The 16873-nt window shown below is 38.7% G+C and overlaps 1 protein-coding gene across 1 annotated transcript in view; it reads right to left on the bottom strand.

Moving 5' to 3' along the window:
- SPTLC3 (serine palmitoyltransferase long chain base subunit 3) overlaps positions 1–16873 on the bottom strand; it is a 158434-nt gene that overhangs the window by 92498 nt on the left and 49063 nt on the right. The window contains exons 3-4 of the mRNA XM_014476477.2: positions 4555–4709; positions 3777–3925 (exon numbers count right to left, since the gene is read on the bottom strand). Coding sequence (XP_014331963.2) covers positions 3777–3925; positions 4555–4709 — 304 coding nt within the window. The remainder of the gene's footprint in view (positions 1–3776; positions 3926–4554; positions 4710–16873) is intronic.

Below are 16873 nucleotides of genomic sequence, written 5' to 3' on the forward strand. Positions count from 1 at the left end.
AACTATCACATCCATACATAACCAAAGCTTTGACTAGATGGACCTTTGTTAGCAAAGTAATGTCTCTGTTTTTTAATATACTGTCTAGGTTGGTCATAGCTTTTCTTCCAAGGAGCAAGCATCTTTTAATTTCATGGCTGCAGTCAACATCTTCAGTGATTTTGGAGTCAAAGAAAATAAAGTCTCTCACTGTTTCCACTGTTTCTCCATTTATTTGCCATGACTTTATGGAACCAGATGCCATAATCTTAGTTTTCTGAATGTTGAGTTTTAAGCCAACTTTTTCACTTTCCTCTTTCACTTTCATCAAGAAGCTCTTTAGTTCTTTGCTTTCTGCCATAAGGGTGGTGTCATCTGCGTCTCTGAGGTTATTGATATTTTCCCCGGCAATCTTGATTCCATCTTGTGCTTCATCCAGTCTGGCATTACGCATGATGCACTCTGCATATAAGTTAAATAAGCAGGGTGCCAATATACAGCCTTGACGTACTCCTTTTCCTATTTGGAACCAGTCTGTTATTCCATGTTCCGTTCTAACTGTTGCTTCTTAACCTGCATACAGATTTCTCAGGAGGCAGGTCAGGTGGTCTGCTATCCCCATCTCTAAGAATTTTCCACAGTTTATTGTGATCCACACAAAGACTTTGGTGTAGTCAATAAAGCAGAAGCAGATGTTTTTCTGGAACTCTCTTCCTTTTTCGATGATCCAATGGACATTGGCAATTTGATCTCTGGTTCCTCTGCCTTTTCTAAATCCAGCTTGAACATCTGGAAATTCATGGTACACTTACTGTTGAAGCCTAGCTTGGAGAATTATGAGCATTACTTTGCTAGCCTGTGAGATGAGTGCAATTGTGCAATAATCTGAACATTCTTTGGCAGTGCCTTTCTTTGGGATTGTAGTGAAAACAGACCTTTTCCAGTCCTGTGGCCACTGCTAAGTTTTCCAAATTTGCTGGCATAGTGAGTGCAGCACTTTCACAGAATCATCTTTTAGGATTTAAAATAGCTCAATTGGAATTCCATCACCTCCACTAGCTTTGTTCATAGTGATGCTTCCTAAGGCCCACTTGACTTTGCATTCCAGGATGTCTGGCTCTAGGTGAGTGATCACACCATTTGTGGTTGTCTGGGTTGTGAAGATCTTTTTTGTATAGTTCTTCTGTGTATTCTTGCCACCTCTTCTTAATATCTTCTGCTTCTGTTAGGAACATACCATTTCTGTCCTTTATTGAGCCCATCTTTGCCTGAAATGTTCCCTTAGTATCTCTAATTTTCTTGAAGATATCTCTAGTCTTTCCCATTTTATTGTTTTCCTCTATTTCTTTGCACTGATTGCTGAGGAAGGCTTTCTTATCTCTCCTTGCTATTCTTTGGAACTCTGCATTCAAATGGGTATATCTTTCCCTTTCTCCTTTGCCTTTTCCCATCTTTTCTTTTCTCAGGTATTTGTAAGCCCTCCTCAGATAGCCATTTTGCCTTTTTGCATTTCTTTTTCTTGGGGATGGTCTTGATCCCTGTCTCCTGTATAATGTCATGAACCTCCGTCCATAGTTCATCAGGCACTCTATCAGATATAGCCCCTTAAATTTGTTTCTCACTTCCACTGTATAATCATAAGGAATTTGATTTAGATCATACCTGAATGGTCTAGTGGTTTTCCCTACTTTCTTCAATTTGAGTCTGAATTTGGCAATAAGGAGTTTATGATCTGAGCCACAGTTAGCTCCTGGTGTTGTTTTTGCTAACTGTGTAGAGCTTCTCCATCTTTGGCTTCGAAGAATAGAATCAATCTGATTTTGGTGTTGACCATCTGTTGATGTCCATGTGTAGAGTCTTCTCTTGTGTTGTTGGAACAGGGTGTTTTCTATGACCAGTGCATTCTCTTGGGAAAACTCTATTAGCCTTTGCCCTGCTTTGTTTTGTACTCCAATGCCAAATTTGCCTGTTACTCCAGGTATCTCTTGGCGTCCTACTTTTGCATTCCAGTCCTCTATGATGAAAAGGACATCTTTTTTTTTGCTATTAGTTCTAGAAGGTCTTATAGGTCATCATAGAACCGTTCAACTTCAGCTTCTTCAGCATTACTGGTTGGGGCATAGACTTGGATTACTGTGATATTGATTTATTGCACCGGTCTTTTTAATTGCTGGCTTTTAAAGCCCTTCTGCCAACTGGTTCTCTAGGAGTGGCATGTTTCATGAATGGTGAATCCACTTTTGGTAGATTTGCATCTGATTCTTAGGCCTGAGGCTGATCTGGTGAGCCCTGTGTTTATTATCCCAGATGGAAAACTGTTTAGTAGAAAAGCTGAGTGAGACTAGGAGTTACCGCAGCTGCCACTGTGGGCACATCACTGAGTTATGCGGTCCTCAGTTTCCTCCTCTGGAAGATGCGAATAACACCACTTGTACTGCCTCTACAGCACAGGTTCTGGAGAGGCATAAATGAGATCATATAGGAGAAGACACTGGGCCAGGAACAGTGAAGCCAAGCTACAGGAACAAGCTGCTCCCTCATTCTCCCAGAAGTGTGGGGAGCAGAAGTTTCCTTCTCAGATTTTACTCTTTTAAGAGAAAATTGTTTCAGCTAAAAAAGAAATAAAAAGATTGTTGGCTCTACCTTTCCCATTCATTCATCATTCATCCATCCATTCATTCAACACAACAGTCAAGGAGACCCATTCCTCCCTTCACAGGAGGAGCAGAAATAGGCAATAGTCAGGTACAAAAGTGGTGGGTATCACCAAAAAAAGTAGGAGAAAGAGCTAAATCCAAATGAGAAGTTGTTGTTTAATGGGTATGACACTTCTGAGATGCAGGATGAGTAAGTTCTAGAAATCTTCCCTACCACACAATGCCTAGAACAATCCTGTACTGTGCTCTAGAAACACTTGTTAAAAGAGTAGACCTCAAAATATAAAATTGCTAGGTGTACACCTGAAACTAACATAATGTTATAAGTCAACTATACTTCAATAAGTAAAAATAAAATTTTATTTAGGGGAAAAATAGAAAAAAAAAGAGTTAATCTCATGCTAAGTGTTCCTACCACAAAAAGGAGGGTGATATGACACTTTCTTAGGTAATAGATATATTTATTACCTTGATTGTGGTGACAGTTTCACAGGAATATGCATATGTCCAAACTCATTAAATTATACATATTAAATAAGTACAATGTTTTCCTTTTAATAGTAATCATACCTCAATGAGAAATGAAGTTGCTCAGTTGTGTACAATTCTTTGCGATCCCATGGACTGTAGCCTACCAGGCTCCTGTGTCCGTGGCATTTTCCAGGCAAGAGTGTTAGCAAGGCTTGCTATTTCCTATTATATCTCAAGGCATAATTAAACCTCAATAAACCTGTTTAATAAAGCTGGCATCATTGACTCAATGGACATGAGTTTGAGCAAACTCTGGGAGACAGTGAAGGACAGGGAAGCCTGTGATTGAAAAATAGCAAAGCTGCTTAATAAAAGTGGAGAAAATGACTCAGAAAAGGGCCAGATAGAAGAGGTATGATAGCTGCTTTTTTCAGATCACATGGTGAGGAGAGAATCATTTTTATTTGTTCTGGAGAATTAAAATCTTAATAAACTGCCTAGTATGAGCATAATGTTTGAAATTTTCAAAGAGGCCATAATATACCTTTTTCTTTTTGTATTTTAAAATAGCTTTTTGTGGCACACAATCTAGATATGATCTAGATTTGAGAAGTAGCCACAGGAATCAGGTCTAACTGAAAAAAATTTCAAAATAGTGAACGTACATACCCATTTCCTGTCTGGTGCTGCCCACGCCTAGGCCATATGTCTCTATAACCTCCTTTACTGTTCTCATGGATTCATCGTACTTGGCTGCCAAGCCAAGGAAGTTATAGGACCCCATATTGATGACATCTTTGATGATTCTTCCAGTAAACCTGCAGAGAGGTCAGGTGAACACAAAGGACTTTTTCATTCAATATCATCCTAGGGTACCATAAAATACTACCAGAAAGAGATCTTAGGCTTGGCCTAAATCACATCTTTTCTATTTTCCTTTTGATCAGCCTTGTTGTCACCACAAAATGATTTGCCCTTGGAGGAGAGTAACTCCATCATGAATCTGGGCAGAGCATTGGGAAAAGGTAGCTGGGCCATAGAGTATTACTCAGCTCTGATTTTTCTTGGGTGCTTGCTTTCATGACACCTTGGTTTAAATTGCAGCAAGGACTTTCAAAAGAGAAACAGCCATGGTCATCATGGGCTCCTTCAGCTGGAACTAGAAGGGTACAATTTGTCAATAAAGCTGAAAAAGACTCTTCCTGGCTGGTTCTGTGTATCCTGCACCTTCTGCCACAGATTTCTCTTAATTGCAATACAAATAAGCTGCCCTTGGCAACTTAATTACTGTGACTTCCCCACTGGCACCATGAGGGCTTGCAAAGGGCTGAATGATGGAAGACCAGCTGTTTCATTGCTGTTTTTCTTTCAGATCTGTAATCTGGCACCCATGCTAGAATTTCCTTGAAAGCATTTTCTTTCAAGCCCATCCAGATGGCTGCCTCACCTAAATGTCCAGTTGTAGTCATCTGTCACCCTTTCCATCACATCGAACACAGCTCCCGGGGCACTGCAGATGGGCCGGTTCCAGTTGTCTCTGATTCTCATATAAATGTTCCGTATATAAAAATTCTCAAAGTTTTGATACAGTGGCACAAAATCCTGTTATAAGAGAGGCAGAAGTTTACTTTGGTCTCTCCCTTTTTATAGTTCATTTACAAATAAACACTGAAAGATGTGGAGGAGCCATGAAAATATTCCATCTGCAAATATTTTGAGCAAGGGTTTTGGGTAAGGGGATGGGCCGGGTCCACAAATAACTCTGTGAGTTCTTCACCTCCAAGGAGCTTCCGTTTTAGTGGGAGAAGGAAAACCTGTGGCAAATAAAGGTATCAAAAATGATAGCACAACACAAATCTCCAAAAGAATGCTGGAGACAATGAATCCCAGTGAATTTTATTGAAAATGTACCAAGAGGTGTTTATGTCTAAAGCAGTTTAGTTGGAAAGAACTAGTTGGATGATTATTTGGTCTTAACTTTTTTGACCACGAATAGTCCCACTCATAACGTGTTTAGAAACGTGGATGAACTTGAATTGTTGGATCTATTGGCATAACTGCTGGCAGGTGACCAAGGGCATAGACACTGAGTTGGAGAGCTTCTGGAGGCATTTGGCTTCTCTCAAAGTTGAAGCAACAGCACTGTTTCGCTGTATCAAATGTCATCCATGCCCGAGGGACCTGCAATCCAGGTGAGGCTCAGAGCAAGACATATTTGACTTTGTCATCTAACTCCTAAGCTAGAACAAGGTAGAAAATGCAAACCTCGGGCAAAGTCAAATAGTTTGGGTGTTTGTAAGATTTTATCCAGAGGCGGAATCATGTTTTGCCAGAGGAATCAAGATGGCTTTATGCAGGAGAGGCTTTGGAGATGGTTACTGACAGTGTGATGAGATTACGATGGGTAGGTATGCTTAGAGAGGGCACTCAGCGTAAATTGGTCTCTTTGCTGGAAATGTAGGGTATATTTGAGAAGAATGAGCAAGAATAAAACATGATGGATCCTGTCATTCTTTGCTTCAAGCTTATAATGGCTCCCACTTCACTTGGAGTCAAAGCCAAGGTTCTGCTGGTCTGGCTCTGTCGCCTGAGTTCCCTACCATTCACTGCAGTGTGGGTGAGGCTGCCGAATCTGCTGGGTGCAGGACATGGGAGCCTTACATGTGCTCATGAGAAACTCAGACATTACCCTGGGGGCAGTAAGGAGCCACTGAAGATTGGGAGTGGTGAGCTTCCCTACTCCCCCTCTCATTTTCTTTAACTTCTTTCTTCCTCTTATGAAATGGAACTTATATCCTAAAGGCACAAGGAAGATGATGGGGAAAGGCTTTGCAGAAGGACTTCTTATGCTACCAATCTGGCCCTCTCATCTTCTGAGAGGGTCCAATCGGATGGAAAAAGATAGAATCTGCATCTTTTGATGGCTGCTGGCTGGATCCATGACACAGTTTTTTTCTGTTATTTCACTTTTTGGTTTTTAGTGACAATGGCATCATATCTGGGGATAACTGTGATCGTCTATAAGAAAAAGTCCTGGGGACTAGTGCATGTGAATTTGAAGGATGGTTGGGCAACTCTACTGATGACATTTGTAAGTTGAAATTCTCATATCAAATATATTTTCTCTCAAATAGTGAAATGCCCTTAAATAGATTTTACTATTATTTAAATCTATAGATTATGATAATTGTACCCTTTTACATTTAACATGGAAATGGACATATATTTGAGAGAAAATTTGATTATGTAATTCTAGGAAAATCTTTTTCAAACTATTTCTGTTTTGATTTCATACATTTTTCTCAGACCTCTTTTTTTTTAAACTGATCTGTCAGTTACTCTATATTCCCAAACATTGCTTGTGTCCTTCTATTTCTAATTTTTAATTTCTTATCTGAAATGAAGTCATCTAAACTTATCTTACAAAAAGAAAGAAAAGAAAGAAGTAGATCTGTCAGTAATATGTCTGGACTCTGAATGGAATGATAGTTCTAGGTTTTATGAGCAATCTGACACAAAATAGAGTTAGCAGTTAGTTTAGAGGAGAAGTTAAACTTTGGTTTAAGAAAACAGCTGATTTTAGAAAGAAAAGAACCAAAATAGTATGCCTACAAAATTAAAATAAAATTGATTTCAGACATGGAACCACAAGATGCTCAAGATGCTCAAGATACCAGGGCAGAAAGAACAACGGAAATCATGGAGTTCAAATACGCATTTGACCTGTGAGGAAAACTAGACCCAATTAGTTGAGTACTTTGGACTTTGGTCAACCTCCGCTCCATCTGGTCTACCAGCAGTCACTTCGGACATCACACTGCTACATTTAAAAGAGATCACCAACAAGAATTTACTGTACAGCACAGGGAACTCTGCTCTATATTCTCTAATAACCTAAATGGGAAAGGAATTTGAAAAAGAACAGATACATGTGTATATATAACTTAATCACTTTGCTGTACATCTGAACCTAACACATTGTTAATCAACTATACTTCAATATAAAATAAAAATTTCAAAAAGTGACCTATAATATGGTATACGAAGGCCAACAAATCGCCATGCCATGGAGGAGTTAAGAAAAAGTCTGCAGCTTCTGTCACTGAGGTCTCATGAAGATGTGTCTCTAGACACCCCGAGGGGAGGTGAGAACATGCTCTGCCCTGCCCAAACTTCTGGCTCCTGGCTCAGAGGTCCAGAGTTTCTACCTCTGAAGAAATGGGAAGCTAGCTCTTTATTGAGATAAAAGCTCTGAAAGCAAGACATGGGGATTCTAACCAATTTTGTGGGGTGAGAGAGGACTTTCTGCTACGGAATAATCTCCACATGCAATAGAAATTTCTATAAATTAGCCACTTGAAACTTCTCTGTTGAAGAGGTAGGGCAATTTTTAACCAAGTAGAGCTATGTTTTGTGGGTGGTATAAATGCTAACTTAAATCTGAATCACAGGCTCAGTCATCTACCTGTTCCTGAGAGGGGAAAATGAGGTTGGAAAGCTTAGAATGTAAGAATAATGCCATTTGCCACCACAAAGATGGAGCTGGAGATTATCATACTGAGTGAAGTAAGTTAGACAGAGAAAGACGAATGACATATGATATTGTTTATATGTTCAATCGTTAAAAAAGGATACAAATAAACATATTTACAAAACAGAAATGGACTCACAGACATAGAGGACAAACTTATGGTTGCCGGGGGTGGAGGTAGGGTATAGGGGAGGGATTGTTAGGGAGTTTGGGATTGACAGGTATACACTGCTAGATTAAAAATAGATCCCCAACAGGGATCTACTGTATAGCACAGGGAACTCTGCTCAATACTCTGTAAAAACCTAAATGTGGAAAGAATTTGAAAAACATTAGCCATATGCATAACCAAATCACTTTTCTGTATGTCCAAAACTAGCACAACATTGTTAATCAGCTATACTTTGATATGAAATAAAAATTAAAAAAAAAAAACAAAAAAACTAGATCTGGTTGGTCCAGCGAAGAAGTTCTGCCTTCTAGTTACAGAGCTCCTATTCCTCTGCAGCCATGAAGGTTCCTGCCTCTGTGCAGGTGTTTTCTCACCTCGCCTCATTCCTTTGAGCACTATGAGGTTTCTTTACGAGCAGTGAATGCCTTCCAAAGGTCATTGTCCTCTAGTCTCAGGTAAGCCTCCCACAGCATTGTCACTATATCAAAATATGAATCTGGACTAGCTGTTGCAAAAGCTGAAGTGCTGCAATAGGATGTATCTTTATCCATCTGCATATTTAGCTCATCACATGGTCTCAGTTCAGGTCAGTTCAGTCATTCAGTCATGTCCGACTCTTTGTGACCCCATGAATCGCAGCACGCCAGGCCTCCCTGTCCATCACCAACTCCTGGAGTTCACTCAGACTCACGTCCATCAAGTTGGTGATGCCATCCAGCCATCTCATCCTCTGAGTCACATGGTCTACTAACTATATTTTTCTTCCTGACACAAAAGGTGGATGTGAGAGTGAACCCTCGGCCACAAGAACACAATCATTTTCTGGAGTAGGGTATAGGAGGGTCATTGTTGCTGTTTAATTGCTAACTTGCGACCAACTCTTTGTAATCCCAATGACTGTGGCCCATCAGGTCCTCTGTCCATGGGATTTCCTAGCGCAGAAACTGAAGTGGGTTGCCATTTCCTTTTCCAGGGGATCTTCCTGACCCAGGGAAAGAACCCACATTTCCTGCATTGGCAGTCAGATTCCTTATCGCTGAGTCACCAGGGAAGCCTTATAGGAGGGTGGAGAAACCCTAATAATAATAATACAGCCACAAAATGACCTTGTTTCTTCTGCAATATGACTTTCTTTCTTTTTCTACCAGTAACCCTGTAAGGTACTTTATCATTTTCCAAGTGTTATAGATTTATCTATCCTATTTTTATAGACAATTTAACAGAAAGTCAGAAAATCTGAGTGGACAGATTGAGATTTGTACCAATGAATACTCTTTTCAACAAACCACACTGCAGGGCTAAGTGAACATATCCATGGTCTATTGCAAAAAATACTACCAAATTTGGAAGTATGTTTCTTCACTTCGGGTTTAACTACCTTCTCATTCAGTAGTAAATAGAACTATGGATTTGTAGAGAGAGGGAAAAGTCACTATCAAACACAGTTTTTACTTGTGCTGACAGTAACACTTCTCTTTTCACCTAATATTTCATGTTATTGCATTACTTCCTTTTGAGAAAGAGTTGTTTCTCTTACCACAGTTGAGCTCAGAAAAATAATAAAATATGTTTATGTTTTCCTTTTTTGTTGGGAAGGGTAATTTTATTATAGACAATTCACTGAAGTACGAGAAACACAAAGTAAGAAGGGCAAAATCTGATTTTTCTTATTAAGAAATTAGAGAGAGGTTGAAAAAAGATGGTACATTCAGTGCTTGGCTGTGTTCTACCACACGTCTAAAAGCCCTGTGAAATGACAAAAAAGTAGATATTTAAAAAAGAAAATCAGGAAGTTCTCTGGTGCTCCAGCACCTAGGACTCCACAACAGGGAATTCTCTGGTGCTCCAGCAGTTAGGACTCCCTGCTCTTATTCCTGAGGGCCCAGGTTCACTCCCTGTTAGGGAAACTACCGATTGTGGTGAGGGCAAAAAGGTTTTCTAAAAACTCTATAAACAATAGACTATAAATGTTTTATTATTTATTTATTTAATTAATAAAATTATATTATATTAATATAAATATAAAAATAAACTATAAAAAGTCTATAAACAGTAAATGCTGGAGAAGGTGTGGAGAAAAGGGAACCCTCTTACCCTGTTGGTGGGAATGCAAACTAGTACAGCCATTATAGAGAACAGTATGGAGATTCCTTAAAAAACTGGAAATAGAACTGCCATAAGACCCAGCAATCCCACTGCTGGGCATACACACTGGGGAAACCAGAATTGAAAGAGACACGTGTACCCCAATATTCATCGCAACACTGCTTATAATAGCCAGGACATGAAAGCAACCTAGATGTCCATCAGCAGACGAATGGATGAGAAAACTGTGGTACATATACAGCTATTATTACTCAGCTATTAAAAAGAATGCAGTTGAATCAGTTCTAATGAGGTAGATGAAACTGAAGCCGATTATACAGAGTTAAGGAAGTCAGAAAGAAAAGCACCAATACAGTATATTAAAGCATATATATGGAATTTAGAAAGATGGTAATGATGACCCCATATGCGAGACAGCAAAAGAGACACAGATGTAAAGAACAGACTTTTGGACTCTGTGGGAGAAGGCCAGGGTGGGATGACTTGAGAGAATAGCACTGAAACATGTATATTACCATATGTGAAACAGATCGCCAGTCCAGGTTTGATGCATGAAACAGGGCACTCAAAGCTGGTGCACTGGGACGACCCTGAGGGATGGGATGGGGAGGGAGGGGGGAGGGGGTTCAGGATGGGGGACACATGTACACCCGTGGCTGATTCATGTCAATGTATGGCAAAACCAATACAATACTGTAAAGTAATTAGCCTCCAATTAAAATAAATAAATTAAAACAAACAAACAAAAAATAGCATAATTAACAAGTTTTTTACAATAGATCAAAAGACAATATACAGTTTTCTATGACACACATGAAATTCCAATACAACTATCTGAGAAGCTGTGACAACTAAAAAGAGAATTCATTAAGGTGAGAGTTTTTGAACTTAAAATATGAAAATAGCAATAGTTTTCCTGTATGCCATCAATAACTAATTAGAATCGAAGATGGGGAAAAGTACTATTTAATTAGTACCATAATCAAAAAATTGTACCCAAATAACAATAATAAGAGAAAATGATGACTTTAGAATAAGAAAAGCTAAAAAAATTAAATAAAAATACATAAAAATTAAAAATAAATAAAATTTTATTTGAGGACATAATATCTAAATAAAAGGAGAGACATACCACCTTTTTGAATGCAAAGAATAAAAGAAAAATATTATATTATTATTAAGATGTCAAATTTTCCAAAGTCAAAACATAGATTTAATACATTACCAATTAAAGCAGCAACAGTTCCTTCTTAAAAATTCAATACCTGAAAAGCTAATTCTAAGGTGTATATAGAGAAAATCTTTACAAACTACTTGAAAACTTGTAAATTCACCTAAAAAATCAACATGTTGGCCGATATTTCATGTCAGTGGGTAAAAGTAATTGAACTATTCAATTACTGATACTGAGACAATTTAAAAATCCCTTGAAAAAGTAGTCCCCTTCTTAACTCTTCTAGGCTTCAGATACAACTAACCGCAGTAAGCAAAGTAGGGTGGTATTGCTATGCAAATGTGCATAGATATCAATGAAACAGAATAGAGAGCCGGAAAATAAACCCACCCATCTACAGTCAGTTAACCTTCAACAAAGGAGGCAGAATATAAAATGGGAAAACTCTTCAGCAAATGGTGCCCGGAAAGGTGGACAGCTGCGTGTTCTGGGAAAGGTAACGGGAAAGGTGGACAGTGATGTTAGTGCATGCTCTTACACTACACTCAAAAGGGCTTAACATAAGACATGACACCTTGAAATTCCTAGAAGCAAGCCTAGGCAAAATGTTCTCTGGCATAAATCATACCAGTGTTTTCTTAGGTCAGTCTCCCAAGGCAATAGCAATAAAAATATAAACAAATGGTATGTAATTAAATTTACAGGCTTTTCACAGCACAGGAAACCATTAAAAAACAATAGCTAAATGAAAAGGCAAGCTATATGACATGGGAGAAAATATTTGCAAATGATGTAACAGACAAAGGCTTAATCTCTAAAGGATAAAAACAGCCCACACAACTAAATAACAACAACAAAACAAACAACTAAATTGAAAAACGGGCAGAAGCCCTTAGTGGACATTTCTCCAAAGGAGAAATACAGATGGCCCACAGGCATGTGAAAAGATGCTCAACATCGCTAGTTATGAGGGAAATGCAAATCAAAACTACAATGAGGTACCACCTCACACCAGTCAGAATGCTGCTGCTGCTGCTAAGTCACTTCAGTCATGTCCGACTCTGTGCAGCCCTGTAGTCGGCAACCCACCAGGCTCCCCCATCCCTGGGATTTTCCAGGCAAGAACACTGGAGTGGGTTGCCATTTCCTTCTCCAATGCATAGCCATCATTAAAAGATCTACACATAACAAATCCTGAAGAGGGTGCAGAGAAAAGGGAATCCTCCTACATTGTTGGTGGGAATATAAATTGGTACAGCCATTGTGGAAAACAGTATGGAGATGCCTCAGAAAACTAAAAATAGAAATACCATATGATCCAGCAATCGCACTCCTGGGAATATATCCAGACAAACTGCAATTCAAAAAGATACATGCACTCTTTTATAGCAGCAACATGGAAACCATCTAAACGTCCATCCACAGATGAGTGAACAAAGGTGTGAATACGTGTACACGCAATGAAATATTACTCAACCGTAAGGAAGAACAAAACAATGCCATCTGCAGCAACACAGCTGCAGCCGGAGATGATCATACCAAGTGAAGCCAATCAGAAAGAGAAAGACAAACACCATATGATATCACTCATATGTGGAATCTAGAGTATGGGACAAACGAACCTATCTGTAATACAGAAGCAGACTCACAGACATAGAGAACAGGCTTGTGGTTGTTGGAATGTGGGGGTCGGGAGAGAGACTGGGCTTAGTAGATACAAACTATTACATTTAGGATGAATCAACAGCAAGGTCCTAATGTATAGCACAGGGAACCACTATCAATGTTCTGTGATAAACCATAATGGAGAAGAAGATTAAAGAAAGATTGTATATATATACATACACACACACACACACATATATATATATATAGCTGAGTCACTTTACTATATAGTAGGGTTTGGCACAAATCTGTAAAACAATTGTACTTCAATAAAAAAAATAGTCCTACTTCACAGAGCACATGGAATTAAATCCTAGATGAGTTTGTAGATTAAATGAATAACTACTCCAAATTATAAAAGTACTGAATGAAACTAGAGGAAAAATTTTTATCTTTCTTACAAGATGAAAACAGCCTTCCTAAACTACTCCCCCTTCACAAAGAGAAAGGACAGCAAAAAATAGCAAAACCAACAACAAAGAAAACATTAAGGAGGTGTTTGATACATGTGATTTAAAAATTAAAAATATACGTGTGGTTAAATATAGCACAGAAAGTTAAAAGCCTGGAAACAGAATTGAAAAAATAATTAAAACAGATTTAAGAGGCAAATTATTGATAAAGGATATACAGAAAGAGCTTCCCTCAATCAATAAGAAAAATAATTTAATAAAATTATGAGCAAATGATATCAATAGGAAATACAAGAAGAGTAAGCATACATGAGAAATAATCATATGAAAAGCTCAGTCTCATTATTAACCAGGGAAATGCAGAAAAACACAAGAACATTAAAAAAAAAAAGCTCCCTTATCAAATTGGCAAAAATGAGAAATATTTTGATAATATCAATGTATCAAGTGCTGGCAAGAAAGCAAGCACTCTTGCATACTACTAGAGACATGCTATGTAATCTTTTTTAAAGGCAATTTGCCAATATTTTGGAAGTGAAAATATTTATTTCTTGGGCCTGGAAAGTCATTTCTATGCATTATCCTTGAATAAATGCATAGGATGCTCACTGAAGCATTATTTTCAATAATAAAAATAAATAATCATATAACCTTACTGTACAATACCATCATGTAGCTATTAAAAACAATGAAGGTAATCCTCTTCTGGCAGGTAAAGATCTTCAGCGTACAATTTCTTGAAAAAATAAAAAAGACAGTCACACAACAAATGTATGTTATGAACACACCTTAAGGAAGGGAGAGGGTGAGTGCAAATGAGCATCTGTGTAAGTAAGTGCACGAAAGAGAAAGGAAAGATGAACGTAGCTTTTGCAGCTATTCCCATAATAAAAAGGAAAGGGGAAAAAGACACAGGAAGAGGCTAGTCATAACCCACTCATTCCACACATGGGCTTAGTACTAACTGATAGATGCTAGCAAAGCTCTACTTTATCAAGATCCATCAACCTTGCTACTATTCTTGTTAAAAACCTATTATTGCAGATTCCTTCTTGCTAAGGGAAGCAGAAAAGTCTATACTGTGAAAGAACTAAAACAAAATGATTTGACTAACATTTTAATGACATGTCAGAAATTTCATGCCTGTGGGTGTTTGGATATTTGGATATTTATATATATCCAAATAAACGCTTGGGCTTCGCAGGTGGCTCAGTGGTAAAGAATCCACCTGCCAGCACCGGAGATGCAGGTTTGACCCCTGGTTTGGGAAGATCCCCTGGAGAAGGAAAAGGCAACCCACTCTAGAATCCTTGCTTGGGAAATCCTGCGGACAGATGAGCCTGATAGGTTACAGTCCATGGGGGGTTGTAAAAGAGTCAGACAGGACCTAGAGACTAAACAAAAACAAAACAACTAAACAACAATCACAAAATAAATGTTGACCTGAAAACTCTCCATGGGTAGTTATAATCTGATTTTACTCATGGTCATATTTTACAAACTATTTCTCAAACTTTGATTTTGGAGTTTTTCCCCAAAGCTAGATGCAATCATGGAAAATATGCCTGTCTTGTGAGGGTGCATTTGCTTTTGAGAAGCAGCCAGAAGGTATTTGGAACCAAGCCTGGTTGGGGAGTCTAGGGATACCACTGCTGGTGACTCCTGCTGCCTTTAAAGCTGGTGATGTCCGGATGGATTTAATGAAGAAAGTGAGGGGGTGAGCTGTGCTGGTATCTGAGGGAAGAAGGATCATTCTGAACAGAGGGAAAGGCGAGTGAGAAATCCTTGTGGTAGGTGTGAGGGGCTGTGTTTGAGGAAGAGGAAGAAGGTCCTTGTGGAACAGGGACAGGGCTCATCAAGGGGGCGGTTCTGTAGCACCTTGACCAGTTCTGGCTCTTACTCTGAGCGACAAAGGAAAGCATTAAAGGCCTTCGGCCAGAGATGCCCATGTGAACTGACTTAAAAAGGTTTAAAAAGATCATTTTGGTTGTTAACTGAGAAGAGAATGAAGGGACTAAAGTGTTCCCACCCCACAAGCTGCTGGCTAATATGTTGGGTTCCCAGGGAAACTCTCTCATTTTGGACCCACCCAGATCCAAACAGGAAGCCCAGCACTGGGCCGTCTGTTTGCTTTGGACAAAACCATGCCTCACACCCAGTGACCTTCATGAACCCCATCCTTCAAAACACTCAGGAGAAAGTCACACTGGGCCCATCCTGCTGTTGTTTCAGAATGCCAAGTATGGATAAGAATGAGCAAGCTTTAATTCATGCAAACATTTGGAGATTTATGTCCACATTTTCTAGTTACAAATTCCTGAACCGTTTTTGTTATATGTGGGAGTAAAAATCTCTGGGGATGAACCAGAAATATCTGGGCTTTACTTGTAGGGCTCTGGGACTGCCTGAGTCTAACGGAAACACAGTATCGCAACTGATAAGTCTTATACAAGCAGGGGCCACAGGGATTGAGACATGCAGCCATACTTGAGTTTTTAAAATCCCTGACAATGCTTGATATTCCTTTAATTGTATTTTCTGACATCCTATTCTGGATTTAGCAAAGTTGGGCCGTGACATCACTGAGAAAGTACTATAGCTAGTACTTTTAATACATTGCAATTAAAATGTACTTTTAATACATTGCAATTCAACTCTAAAGTTGCCTTTAAAGGATTAAAAGAAGAATTGAAGCAAAATATTGAAACCTTGTATCTGTCTGGGTTGTCTTTTTTCCTCCTTAGTGTCTTGATTATTAATCAAGTCTGTTGAGATAGCAGGTGCTCTGGGTCTGAGATTTTTTTAGGGCTCTTTTGGAGGGAGATTTTGCCTTTTTTTTTTTTTTAATCTTTTCACTTAGTATTACTAATTCAGTCCCCAAGTGACGGGTGTGCCACTGCTGTTCTTGTATCTGACCAAAGAAGAAATGTGAGATTATCCTGGTTTCCTCCTCTGTCTTATTTTCCATATACTCAGCAACCAAGACTTGTTGGTTATACCCCCTAAATATCTTTATAACAAGCTTGCTTTTCTTCATTCCATCTTGCCTCTTCCCCAACTCAAGCACATATTATCTTCTTCCTAGACTATTATACGGATTTTTATTGTCGCATTGCTTCTAGTCTTGAGTTGGAATTCCATCTCTGCCACTTATAACATTCTCTAAAGTTCTCTGTCCTCTTCACACCCTTTGTCTTTTTCTCTTCCATAGACCTTCCCTGGGAGATCACATCCACTCCTATGGTTTTGATTAATTCAGTATGCTCCAGATATACTGAAGATGCTACAATATCCATCTCAGACTTTTCTCTGAGGTCTAGACCTCTCTATCCAGCTGTCAATTCTTTTAACTCAGCTTGTTTCAAAGTGAATTGATCACGTTCCCCTCCACCTCCATCTTCCTTCTCAATTTCCCATCTCAATATATGATATCGCCTTCTTTACATCCAGTTGCCCAAGTCGTAGACCAAGTGTGGACTTTGATTTGTACATCTCTGTAATTCCCCAAGTCAAATCAATCATTCCTAACTCTACCTCTTTTTTTTTTTTTTCAATTGAAGTACAGTTGATTTACAATGTTGTGTTAGTTTCAGGTTTATAGCAAAGTAATCCAGTTATACAGAATAGATATATCTATCTGCTGCTGCTGCTGCTGCTGCTAAGTCACGTCAGTCGTGTTAGATAAATATTCTTTTTCAGATTTTT

The sequence above is a fragment of the Bos mutus genome, chromosome 13 (assembly GCF_027580195.1).
Source record: "Bos mutus isolate GX-2022 chromosome 13, NWIPB_WYAK_1.1, whole genome shotgun sequence".
NCBI classification, from domain to species: Eukaryota; Metazoa; Chordata; class Mammalia; order Artiodactyla; family Bovidae; genus Bos; species Bos mutus.